This window comes from Chrysochloris asiatica, unplaced genomic scaffold, assembly GCF_000296735.1.
Source record: "Chrysochloris asiatica unplaced genomic scaffold, ChrAsi1.0 scaffold00052, whole genome shotgun sequence".
Classification (NCBI taxonomy): domain Eukaryota; kingdom Metazoa; phylum Chordata; class Mammalia; order Afrosoricida; family Chrysochloridae; genus Chrysochloris; species Chrysochloris asiatica.
The window spans coordinates 7353755-7366508 of NW_006408570.1; the positions used below are offsets into that span (position 1 = coordinate 7353755).

The 12754-nt window shown below is 40.0% G+C and overlaps 1 protein-coding gene across 1 annotated transcript in view; it reads left to right on the forward strand.

Moving 5' to 3' along the window:
- CNRIP1 (cannabinoid receptor interacting protein 1) overlaps window positions 1–8787 on the forward strand; it is a 37036-nt gene extending 28249 nt beyond the window's left edge. Inside the window, exon 3 of the mRNA XM_006862941.1 lies at window positions 8623–8787. Coding sequence (XP_006863003.1) covers window positions 8623–8787 — 165 coding nt within the window. The remainder of the gene's footprint in view (window positions 1–8622) is intronic.
- The last annotated feature ends 3967 nt before the right edge of the window (window positions 8788–12754 follow it).

The window sequence follows — 12754 nt, forward strand, 5'->3', positions numbered from 1 at the left end:
CCCCCCCCCCAATGAGATGGATTGACACATTGCTGGACCAAAACAGCAGCAATGTTTCAAGCTTAGCAACAATTGTGAGGACGGTGCAGGACCAAACAGTGTTTTGTTCAGTTATACGTAAGTTTGCTGTGAGTCAGAAGGGACTCTGACCTCCACCTCATAGGAACTGGCCTTGGGCTGACTTAGAGTTATCAAACTTCTTCCCCCTTTTGAAAACAGAGGAAGTCACACATGGCCTTCCTGTCATTTTTGCAAGCATACAGAGGGGAGAGATTATTTTAAAAAAAAAAAAAACTTCTTAGACATTACCAAACGCCTGAAAGAATGATTTGCTGTGCTTGGGGACTCAGGACCATAGCCTCAGAAGACACCATGGTCAATTGGTATAACATAGCCCACAAAGACACTGTTCTACATTCTACTTTACTGAGTTGTGACTGGGGTTTTATAAGCTCATTGGTGGGCATCTGAAGTGCCAGAGGAAAGAAGCGTGATGGAAACTGAAGACACTTGGAAACACTTAGTTCATTGGGTTATCAGACCACAGGAACATCAGTCTCTATGACCCTGAGACCGGAAGAACTAGATGGTGCCTGGCTACCGCTACTAATTTATTCTGAAAGGAAACCCATTAGAAAATCCAGGGTAGAATGAGAGAAAATGTGGGGAAAAGTCAAAATTATGTTGTTGTTTCTTAAAAGACCGAGTTTACTGGTCAGAAAAACACTGGAGAAACCCGAGACTATGACCTTCAGTCACCATGCAGGTCTGGAATTGAACACACCCCATGGTTCAATTTCCAGTCAAGCAACAAATAGGTATATACTGGGCACAAAAACACTAGTGAGGGATACACACCAAAGAAAGATCAATATTTGAGATCAAAAGGGCAGCATTTATTTACCTAAGGACAAAATTCAGAAAGGTGGAGAAAGAAGGAAGAACGGGAACAAGCATCACAGAGAAGTGGGATACATGATGTTATGTGGAGGGGATTGCAATCATTGAGATGAAACAAAGTATATGGTTTGTTGAACCTAAAACTGATGATCTGTTCTGTAAACCTTCACTCAATTCATAATAAAAAGTTTAAGTAAAAAAAAATAGTTACAAAGACTAAGATAGAATGACATGTGAAAGTATTTTGTACAATAAAGAGTGCTATACAGAAACACAGAATTGTGCCTGTACAATTTATCACCCAGGTAACCTACCTGATTAGATTTTCTTTGGAAGAGACAGATGGGCTAAGAGCTTGGGTAGTTGCTTTTATTTTTTTAGGAAGAATGTCAAGGTTCAAGGTCCCATGTGTTCTTAGCTAGAAGAGAAAAAATTCTGAGCTGAGGTGTCAAGAGGCCTGGGAAACAGAACTCCCAAGAAAAGAAGAGGAAGAATGCTGATGATGGAAAGTTAAAATGACTGAGGCATGGGAAAGAAGAAAACATACACATAATTAGCAGCAGTTAAGTTTCCTTCAGCATGACCTTGGGTCCAACATTTATAAAGGAGAAATAACAGTGAAGTAGAAGTGCATAAACATCCCATATCTTTAGCAATGACTCTTGATATTGGTGTCAGCAGATTTCTATTTTGGTCACCTATGTCACTGAAATAAAGCTTAGATTGAGGCTTTCTGAAGTGCTAAGGTGTCTGGATCAACTTATGTCTGGATAAAGTTTATCTTATGTCTGGATAAACTTAGGTGTTTTCCTGTCCTGTGATCATAATCATGATGGTCTGTGTTTTGTTTCTTTATTTGTTTGTTTGCCTTTATGGACAGCTTTTATTTGTATCTTTCTTGAATACTGTCTCAGCCTTGTTGTTTCCACTTATTAGCATGGTTTCAGGTTATTTAGCTCAAAAGACTCTGGTGTTTGAAAAATATTTTTTAAACTCAACTCAGTTGCAATTAAAATATATAATATGCTGTGCTGGTCAAACCAGTATTAATCAATACTAAATCTTCTTGAAATGTCTTGGTGAATTATAATAAAATAGAATTTCAGTTTTTCGTATTACAATTTCCCTTGTGTTACCAAAGCTGTAGTACAAGTATTATATATACATATATAAACTTTTTTATTGTGTATGGACTGAAGATTTACAGGGCAGATCATCAATTTTACATTCAACAAATATATATTTTTTAATTGAAAGTACATGTTCCTAATAGAAATATATAGGAAACCCTGGGAGTAACGATTGTATATATTAAACTTTAAAGGCAAATAGATTCATTTCACCATTTAAAAAATTATTTGCCATAATGGAGTAATATATGTTTATTGCAGAAATTCTATAGTAAATGTAGGAAAAACACTCAGTCTCTTTACTTAAAACACTCAGCTCTATAGTTAATCTTTTTCTTTTTCTTTTTCCATTTTAGTTTATATATTTGATGACATAATGTATATAAATTATTTTAAACCATCTCTTTCCACATTTCTTTCATCAAAAAGCCTAAATTTCTTTGTAATGGCTTTTTAATATGTCATCATATGGCTATGCCAGAATTTGCATATCATTTTCTTAATGCTGGATGAATACATTGTTTCCAGTGATTTAGACATTTAGCTAAAATTTTGATAGATGAGTATTATCTCTGTAAAATTATCTCTTTTAAAATTACTAATTGCATCTGAATAGTTTTTAGATGTTAGCCATTTCTGTTTCTTTTTTATGAATTGTGTTTCATTCTTTTATCTGAATGGTCTTAATAGTTCTTACTAATCATTTTTGTCTTTCTTATTAAAGCTATTAACTATTTGATAGCATTTGTTGTAAATATTTATAGTTTGGCTTACCCTTTGTTCTGATTATAAAGGTAATATTGGGCTATCAGATTTTCAAAATACAAATAAACATATAAAATTAAATCAAATTTATTCCATCCATTTGTAACATTAACAAATTTTGTAACATAATATTATTTGGTTGAATTAGTACTATGCATTCTTGGTACTTTGTTTAACTCATGTTGTTGTTGTTGTTGTTGTTAAGTATCGTGGAGCCAGTTTCAACTCCTAGTGACCCTGCACAGGGTTTCTGAGGCTGCAAATCTTTACGGGAGCAGAAAGCCTCATCTTTCTCTTGTGAAACAGCTGGTAGTTTTTAACTGCCGACCTCGAGGTTAGCAGCCCGATTCATAGCCACTATGCTACCAGAGCTCATGCAGCAATATAAAATAATAGAAAAGCTTTATTAAATATTTCATACTTAAAATTGCTATATATTAGTCTATCATGTAGAGCTGCCAGTAATTTATTATTGCCTTAAAGATGAACATTTACTTTTCAGTTTCTCACCTTTATAAACATTGTGATATTTCTAAAATAAATCACAAGATATAGGATGGCTGGACCAAAGTGTTTTCAAATCTTTTTTTTTACTGTGTTATGCCATTGAATCAGTGCCAACTCACTGAGACCCTGTATAGTGTTTCCAAGGAGTGGCTGGTAGATTTGAACCACCAACCTTATGGTTAGCATCAGTGCTTATCCTACAGTGCCACACCAGGACTCTTATTCACACCTTTTGTTTGATATGAATTACCTTCCAAAATGCTGTGTGACTCATTGATCACTTATTACTGTTAAGTCAACTCATGGTGACCCTGTGACCCTGTACAATGCTTCCAAGGCTTTTTACATCTTTTGCTGGAACAGGAAGTCTCATCTTTTTCAAGTGGAGTGGTTGGTAGGCTCGAACCGCTGACCTTGTAGTTCACAGTCCAGTGCTTATCCTATGGAGCTAGAAGCTTACTGACAAGTATTTCTAATTTGTTAAAAAATATTTTATTATGATTTTTGAAGAAAAATTACATAGAAAATTAGGTTCTCACTTAACAATTTCTACACCTATTATTCCTGGTGTGGCGCTCTGGATTAATGCATGGTTCAGCGCAATAGGTTTGAGCCACAAGGTTGTCAGTTCAAGCTCACCATTTGCCCCTGGGAAATCCTATACAGGGTCTCTATGAGTTGGAACTGACTCAGCGGCACTTATCAAGAACAATACCTGTTATTCAAGGATGCTTGTTAGCACAGTGGTTTATGAGCAGTGATGCTAATCTCAAGGTCAGCAGTTCAAATCCACTAGTCACTTCATGGGAGAAAGATGAGACTTTCTGCTCCCGTAAAGATTTGTAGCCTGGAAACTCTATTCAGGGTCGCTATGAGTTGGAACCTACTCCAGGGCACAAAATCAACACCACCACCATCTCTATTAAGGAGCTCTGGTAGTGTAGTGGTTACAAATCGGGCTGCGAACCTCAAGGTCAGCAGTTTGAAACTACCAGCTGTTCCATGGGAGAAAGATGAGGCTTTCTGCTCCCATAAAGATTTACAGCCTTGGAAACCCTGTACAGGGACGCTATGAGTCGGAACCAACTCCATGACATATAACTACCACCACTATCTCTATTATTCAGGGTGTCAACATGCTCATACTTTCCACTCTGGGGGTTCTTTTCCATTAATCTAGCTCCCCGGTTCCTCCTTACCTTCTCAAATTTGACCTAGGGTAACTGTTGGCTGTGAGGTCTCACTTAGGTGATTGTTTAGAGGAGCATGGTACTTCATGGGTGATCATATTTATTTTATGAGCCCCTCTGCCTTCTGACTGATAGAGGTCCTCTGAGAATGATTTGAGGTCCAAGTTTAAAGAGCACCCCCAAGCAATAGTCTTGGGGATTCCTCTAGTCTCTCCTAGTCCATTAAATCTAACTTTTTTTTTTAAGGAAACTGAGTTTTGTTTGACACTTTTCCCCCAATCTATGTGGGGCTTCTATTATGCCTGTGACTGGAATGGTTGGTAGTGGTAGGTAGTGCATCCAGTTCTTCTGGTCTTACGATAGGTGAGGCCTGGTGTGCGGAGACTACTAGTCCTATAGACTTTCTTCTTTGAGCTTTTGGTTTACTTCTTTCTCTTTTACTCCAGACACATAGACCTAGAGTTGCACTTATACAGCCACTTTCCAGCTTTTAAAATCCCAATTGGTTCTCACTGAACTAGGATGTAAAACATTGTCTTTATGAACTAGGCTATACCAGTTGATTAAGGAGCTCTGGTAGCGTATTGGTTACGAATCGGGCTGCGAACCGCAAGGTCAGCAGTTCGAAACTACCAGCGGTTCCGCAGGAGAAAGATGAGACGGTCTGCTCCCGTAAAGATTTACAGCCTCGGAAACCCTGTATAGGGTCACTATGAGTCGGAACCGACTCCACGGCACATGACAACAACAACAACATACCAGTTGATTAAGCACACTCCCACTCCAACTAGAGTACTTTCACTTTTGAATCAATACTGAGGTATACCAAAAGGAAAAAAAAAATCAACAAAAAACTGCGATTGAATCAATTTCAACTCCTAGCAACTCTGTAGAGGGTTTCTGAGACTAAATCTTTACAGGAGCCTCAGATCTCATTCTTGCAGTTAGCAGTCTAGTGCTTATCCTACAGCACCAAGCTTGTTGTTGTTGTTGTTAAGTGCCGTCGAGTCGGTTCTGACCCATAGCGACCCTGTACAGGGTTTCCGAGGGTGTAAATCCTTACGGGAGTAGAAAGCCTCATCTTTCTCCCGCGGAGCGGCTGGTAGTTTCGAACCGCTGACCTTAAGGTTCGCAGCCCGATTCGTAACCACTACGCTACCAGAGCTCCTTTACAGCACCAAGCTTACATATACTAAATGCACTCATTTAAGTGCATAATTCAATGAGCTTTGACAATGAAGATACGGAGCCCTGGTGAGGCCCCGAACCGAAAGGTCAGTTCGAACAGCAACATCAAACAGGGTTGCTAGGAGTCAGAATCTACTCGATGGCATTTAAAAACAATAATGAAAATACAAAAAATTCCCATCGCCCTTGAAAGCACCCTTTTGCACCTTGCATCAATCAATCACTTCCTTCCTGCCTCCGCTCCCCACCCTCAGCCCTAGGTAGCCACTAGGTTATCCATTGTGTTAGAATATAATCTATACTGCTGTTTTCTGTCACTATAGATGATTATAAATGTTTTAGAATCATATACAAATGGAATCAGACAGGATGTATTCTTTGCAATCTGAATTCTTTTCCTTGTCATATCTTTAAGATCTCTCTTTCTTGTTGCCTTTATCAGTATGTTCCTTGTTTGTTTGTTTGTTTCTTGAATAAAATGCCAAAAATGTGTTTATTCATTGACCAGGTGGCATGCATTTAGGTTGATTCCAGTCTGGGACCATTGTGAATTATGCTAATGCATAATGCTACTTTTGAAAACAAGCCTGTTTTCAAAACTAGACAGAAGATTTGTTGGACTTTAGGTATACTGTCTACTGTTTCAAGTCAATTAAATTTCCTCAAGGAAAGCCAAATCTTGTTTGGGGATCGAATTATCAGGATGAGGCAATGATGCAGGATATAATTTTGAGAGCATCTTGGATAGCTGTCTGGAAAGCACCTGATAACCCTCCTCCTGTGGCAGCCACGATGCATCAGGATCCTATTGCTCGCAACCCTCCCCTCTCAGCACTACCACCGTGATGTCTTCTGGCTCCTGACAGGTCTAGGAATCCTGCCAAGTCAGTCCCAGTCCCCTCCCATGACAGGGAAGGGTCAGCGGAGAAAATAACGACAGGCATCATGGTGTTTAATGCCAAGTCCCCTAAATAGCTCCAGGAAGCGGTCACAGGGTCAGGCTACCCCACAGGCCGCTTGAGCATCTGCCCAGGGATCTCTGGGATATTCTGTGCCCTCTTCTCAGTTACATGAAAATTGCAAGCTTATGACTCAAGCAGGCTCTGGGTCGAGATCAGGGCTTCAAACCAGTTCTTCTGGGTTCAGGCAAAAACAAACATACATGAATTTGTAAAATGTGGATATACTGGAGTGATGACCAGAATAGAACAAATACAGGTCTGGTACCCTGCTAGAAAATTAATCTTCTTCCTAGAAAACAAGGGCATCGTGTGCACTGCACAACAACCGAATCTCTTGACTAGCAGAATCTGAAATAGCAGTGCCTAGCTCAAAGATGGTGGCCAATCACATCATTTTGAATGAGTGTTGCTCCATACAACCCTGGCAATAAACCAATCTCCAGCATCCGGCTCCTGAAAGGGCTCGCTATGCCTCTCCCAAGTCTCCCATTCCAAGGCTTCAACCATAACATTTCCTGTTCCAGTTTATGGTTCTTGTACACCCACATTTTACAAATTCAGATCTGTTCGGATTTCATTGGGATGGCCATAACTGAACTGGTTCTGACTAGTTCAAAGCACTAATAGATACTTGCAGGTCCTGGTGTCATGCTGTAGGATAAGCAGCAGACTGCTCCCTACTGGTTGGTGGTTCAAACCCACTGGATGTTCCTCAGAAATCCTCTACAGGCTATGAGTCAGAACTGATGTGGCAGCACTTAATAACAATAACAACCTTCTGGAAGTAAAATACAAACTTCTTGAGAGCAAGAATTATGCCATGTAAAACTTTTTATATGTGTGAGGTACACAGAAACCCACCCTCATTGCTGTGGAGTAGATTCGGACTCATAGCAACCCTAAAGAGTAGACTAGAACTAGCCCATAGAGTTTATTTATATATATATGTATATATATAAAATCTACGTTGGTCGTCTGCTACATCTTTCTCCCATGGAGCAGCTGGTGGATTCAAACTAAGTTTGCAGCTGAGTGCTTTAACCACTGTGCCACCGGGACTCCTTAAGGTACCCAGTAGGTACTCAAATATGATTTTGGATAATGTACAATCTAAGCTTGACACATGGTCATGGACTCCTAGTTTATTTAAATACTTAAGAAAGTTGTAGTAGGGTCTTTAACAATCAAATGCTTCCAATAAAACACATTGGGGAATTTTTTTCCCCTAGAATTATAAGTAAAGGCAGAAGGGTAATTGTATGTTATGCTAAATTATTGTGTCTGTTAATCTGTACAGCTGTCTTTTGAAGTAGGCAATCAATAACTGTTTGCCTAGTTATTAAACCAATGTAAACAATTAAACCAGTAGACAGTCAGAAATGGTTATTCTTTCCTCTCTTGTCAGTCTTCCTTCTGCAGCAGGGGTCATTTTACTGCAAGCACTAAATTTCTTAAGTTCTAAGAATATTTTTCAGGAAATTAAACTTGTAATTTAGGAGAGTTTCCACCACAGGCTTGTGTGTTGCTATGACACTGGACAGGTCTCAGCCGAACTTCCAGACTAAAAAACACTAGAAAGATCTGGTGATTTACCTCCAAAAAATCAGTCAACAAAAACCCTGTGGGTCACAAAAGTCTGATTTTCACCCATCCACGGGAATAGCACAGGACTGGACAGGGTCTCCATGAATGAGAGTTTGCTGAACAAAAGCAAACAATAACAACATTCTTTTTATTAAAGGTATTATGATAGCAAATGCTGTTTAGTACAATTGGAATAAAGTTTTGCAGAGAAAAATGGCTTAGAGACACTTTTTCAGGAAAATATGACCCCCATAAAGAAAGATAGGTCTCTAATTAAGTTCTGCAGACAAAGTAAAATACATACCCAGGTAGGTAGCCACATCTTTACCGAAGTTAGCTGTTTGTATTGCTCGTGGCAGAATGAGGTTCTTATTGGTTGTGTTTCTGTCCCTTCAGTTCATGGATATTGGGACCTTTGAGACGGTGTGGCAAGTCAAGTTCTACAATTACCACAAGCGAGATCACTGCCAGTGGGGAAGCCCGTTCTCTGTCATCGAGTATGAATGCAAGCCCAACGAGACACGCAGTCTCATGTGGGTGAACAAAGAGTCCTTCCTCTGAAGATGAAGGCTCTTTCCGATGTTGCTGGACAATCTCTTCAGAAATCTACTTTTAGGTAAACCAGCACAAGCCTTAACCAAGGCACACCATTGTTGTCTCCCATCTGATACTGATGACCTACTAGCCCCAATCATTTTGAAAGTGTAATTCCCCTCTGATGCAATTCTCCTGACATAAAAGATTGCGAGGCGCCATCCCTGAAGAGGTTAGGTTCCTTTCTGTATATTGTGCTGGTAACCCTGTACCCAGTTATTCTCAGTCATGCTATTGTTTGTGACTGGTGCTCAGTGGAACCACCAGATATGTCCTATACTTCATGGTTCTATTGAATGACTGTGATACTGTATTTCCAAGTTCAGTGACTTCCCCCTTTTCTGTTAAATGTTAAATTAAAAATAATACTGTGTATGGGTTCTCCCATGTGTAATATGGTACCATGTGACTTGTTTTCCAACTTTTAAGACAGGATTTGTGAAAATGTAACACAAACCGCAGTGAATGGGACTCAAGTGTTGGCTTCTTATAAACAGCTTTGCTTGTTCAGAGAGAGATGATGACAATTTGAAAGGACAGGTATTTAAGTAGTATTTATAACTTATTAAAACTCTTTCTAGTAATTAAGGTATTCTGCTATGTCCTTGTGGAAATGGGAAAAATCATTGATGAGCAGCTCACTGTTAAAGAAGGTTTACCTCTCTGACAAGCTGCCATCATGTTCAAACATGCATATTGAGGGCCTCCCTGCTACTCCCCTCCTTGAACTTTGTAAAACCATGTATGGAGCTGTAATCCACTTTTGATATTTCTTAATAAAGGCACTGAAAAGCTTGCCCTGATTTGCATTCTTAGTTGGGGCAGCAAATTTCTTACAGCTTAACTTCACTCAGTCTCATTATCTACACTGCAGGGTGAGGTCGAGGTAGTGGGGTAGAATTAGCACACCAGTTCTTAAAGCCCACCACCTGTCTGACCATGTGTGGTGCCTTGAGTGCTACTACAATATGGGAAGCTATACCACTGTTATTTTAAATACCAAGAGGTTTGCCCATGTTAGATAGGTGATAGCAGAACTTCCAGATAAAAACAGAATAGGAAGAAAGGCTTGGTGATCTCTTCTGAAAATCAGCCAGTGAAAGCCCTATGGTTCACAGCAGATTTCACCTAACATATTTGTCATTGCTGTTGTTAAGTGCCCTCAAGTCAGTTCTGACTCAATGGTGCTGAAAACTGAATATCCTAGATTGGAAGTCACTCAAAATACACAATTGTTATAATAATGGATTCTAGCATACCCATGATTGTGAAAATGGTAGAGAACCAGATGCCATTTCATTCTGTTATACAAAAGGTAACCATGAGTCAGAGCTGCCTCAACAAATAGCCTTAAACAACACTCATAGATCACCCTTGACTGTTAACAGGAATGTTCCAACTGGGATCAACAGGACATGCCCAGACATCTAACAGGCAGTCCAAAAAAAAAAAAAAATGCCTGTTCCACTCTTCTCTTTCCATTCGTCCTTCCGTAGTGACTGCCCTTCCATCAGCTAGTAATATAGCTGAGCAGTAGGCAGACGTGGTGATGTAATAGTGCTCTATATACCAGGGTTAGCCCTCCTTTCCTACTCCTGGGGCATGGCAGGGTACCAGGCACAGAGCCTGTACTCCATACTGTCTGAGGATGAATCCCCTAAGAAGGAAAGATGCTTCCTTTTGAAAAGCTACTTCCTACTTTGCAACAATATTGTAATATTCACTTGGACAGCTCTAGTCCTCTTGTATCAGGAAAAAAATAAGTAAGAAATGGAAGATTTGTTCTTTTACTACATGGGAGCCCTTCAGGTAGGAAAATGCAAAATCAAACCCAAAAGTCATGCCTCGGAAACCCTATGGTGAGTCACTATAAGTTGGAACCGACTAAATGGGATTTAACAACAGCAACAACAATGGGAGTATGGTAAAGAGTCAGTTTATTTTAGATTGGGCTTAAAAGGTCAGCAGGCACAACCTTGTTCCCCCTCGAGGAGTCCTGGTGTGGCACTGTAGAATAAGCACAGGACCACAAGATCCTGATAGGTTTGAACCACAGAGTTGTTGTTAAATGCCTTCAAGTCAGTTCTGACCCATAGCGACGCTATATAGGGTTTCCAAGGAGCAGCTGGTGAGCTCGAACCGCCGACCTTGCAGTTCAAACAGCTTTGCAGTCTGGTGCATTCACTCACAGTGCCACACCAGGACTCCAAACCACAGAGTAGGCTGTGTAAACTCATCAGCTGCTTCTTGGAAACTCTCTGTACTGGGTCGCTGTGAGTCCTGGTGTGGCGCTGTGGGATAATGCACTGGACCACATTTGAACTGCAAGGCTGGCAATTCAAATCTACCAGCAGTTCATTGGATACAGGGTCACTATGAGTCGGAACCAACTTGACAACACTTAACAGACCCAGCTTGAGTCGAAACAGACTCCATGGCATTTAACAACAAACTTAACTGCAATGAGGCTGTATGGCCACCAGAGAACAGCAACGCCTTGCCTTTGGATTAGTCATAAGGGGTTTCAAGAGCTTGGTATGTTTTTTAATTATGCTGTTATTTCTTTTTAAATAATGAAGTCTAGTAATATAAGCATTCATACATACATTGCTAGTTATATTTAAAAATCAGTGCTCAATTATTTCAACAAACCTTGAGATACTGAGGATAGTGAATTTGCTACTGGCAGAGACTTAAGTCTTCCTCCAGAATATCCAGTTGAAGTGCAGGGTGATTAAAAGGTGGAAACATGTGAAAAGTATATATACTCGTATTAATACTTTAGTCTATATATGCATTTTATTAAGGAACTCCAATAGCGTAGTGGTTATGAGTCAGACTGCTAACCTCAAGGTCAGCAGTTCTAAACTACCAGCTGTTCCATGGGAGAAAGATGAGGCTTTCTGCCTCCGTAAAGATTTACAGCCTCAGAAACCCTAGGTCACTATGAGTTGGAACCAACTCCATGGCACACTACCACCACCACCACCACCACCACCACCATGCATTTGATTAGCAAGTGTTTTCATTTGTGAAACAAGAAGTTTTGTGCCAGTGACTCATGGACCACAGCTTTCATATTTGTCTTGAAGGATGGAAGAAATAGCATATGGCTTTTTGCAATATATATATGTATATGTTATATATATATATGTCGTTGTTGTTATGTGCCATGGAGTCGGTTCTGACTCATAGCAACCCTTCATTGGGTTTCCGAGGCTATAAATCTTTACAGGAGCAGAAAGCCTCATCTTTCTCCTGCGGAACAGCTGGAAGTTTCGAACTGCTGACCATGAGATTAACAGCCTGATTCGTAACCACTACAATACCAGAGCTCCTTGTTATATATATACAATAATATATATATTGTTGTTGTTATGTGCCGTCGAGTCGGTTCCGACCCATGGCAACCTTGTATAGTGTTTCTGAGGAGCAGCTTGTAAGCTTGAACTGCCGACCTTGTAGTTCAAACAGCTTTGCAGTGTGGTGCATTAACCACAGCGCCACACCAGGACACTCTCTGTGTGTGTGTGTGTGTGTGTGTGTGTGTATGTATATATATATATATATATATATATACATATTAATGAGAGACTTCATATTCAAGTTTAAAATGATTCAAAGCAGGGCTGGGGTATAACTGTGCACATACCCTTTCACAGAGGAGTGGCAAGATAAGCCTTGGACAAGAAATTAGAGTGTCTGAAGTTCACTAACATGCTGGTGGTCACTTTACCTTCCTAGGAATCCATTTTCTCATCTCTGAAAGAAGGAGTCAAAACAGTTGCCATGGAGATGACGCTGGTTCACGGTAACCCCATGTGTGTCAGAGTAGAAGTGTGCTCCACAGAATTTTCAGTGGCTGCTTTTTTGGAAGCAGATCACTAGGCCTTTCTTTCTTCTCGGTCACCTCTAGGTGAATTTGTACCTCCAA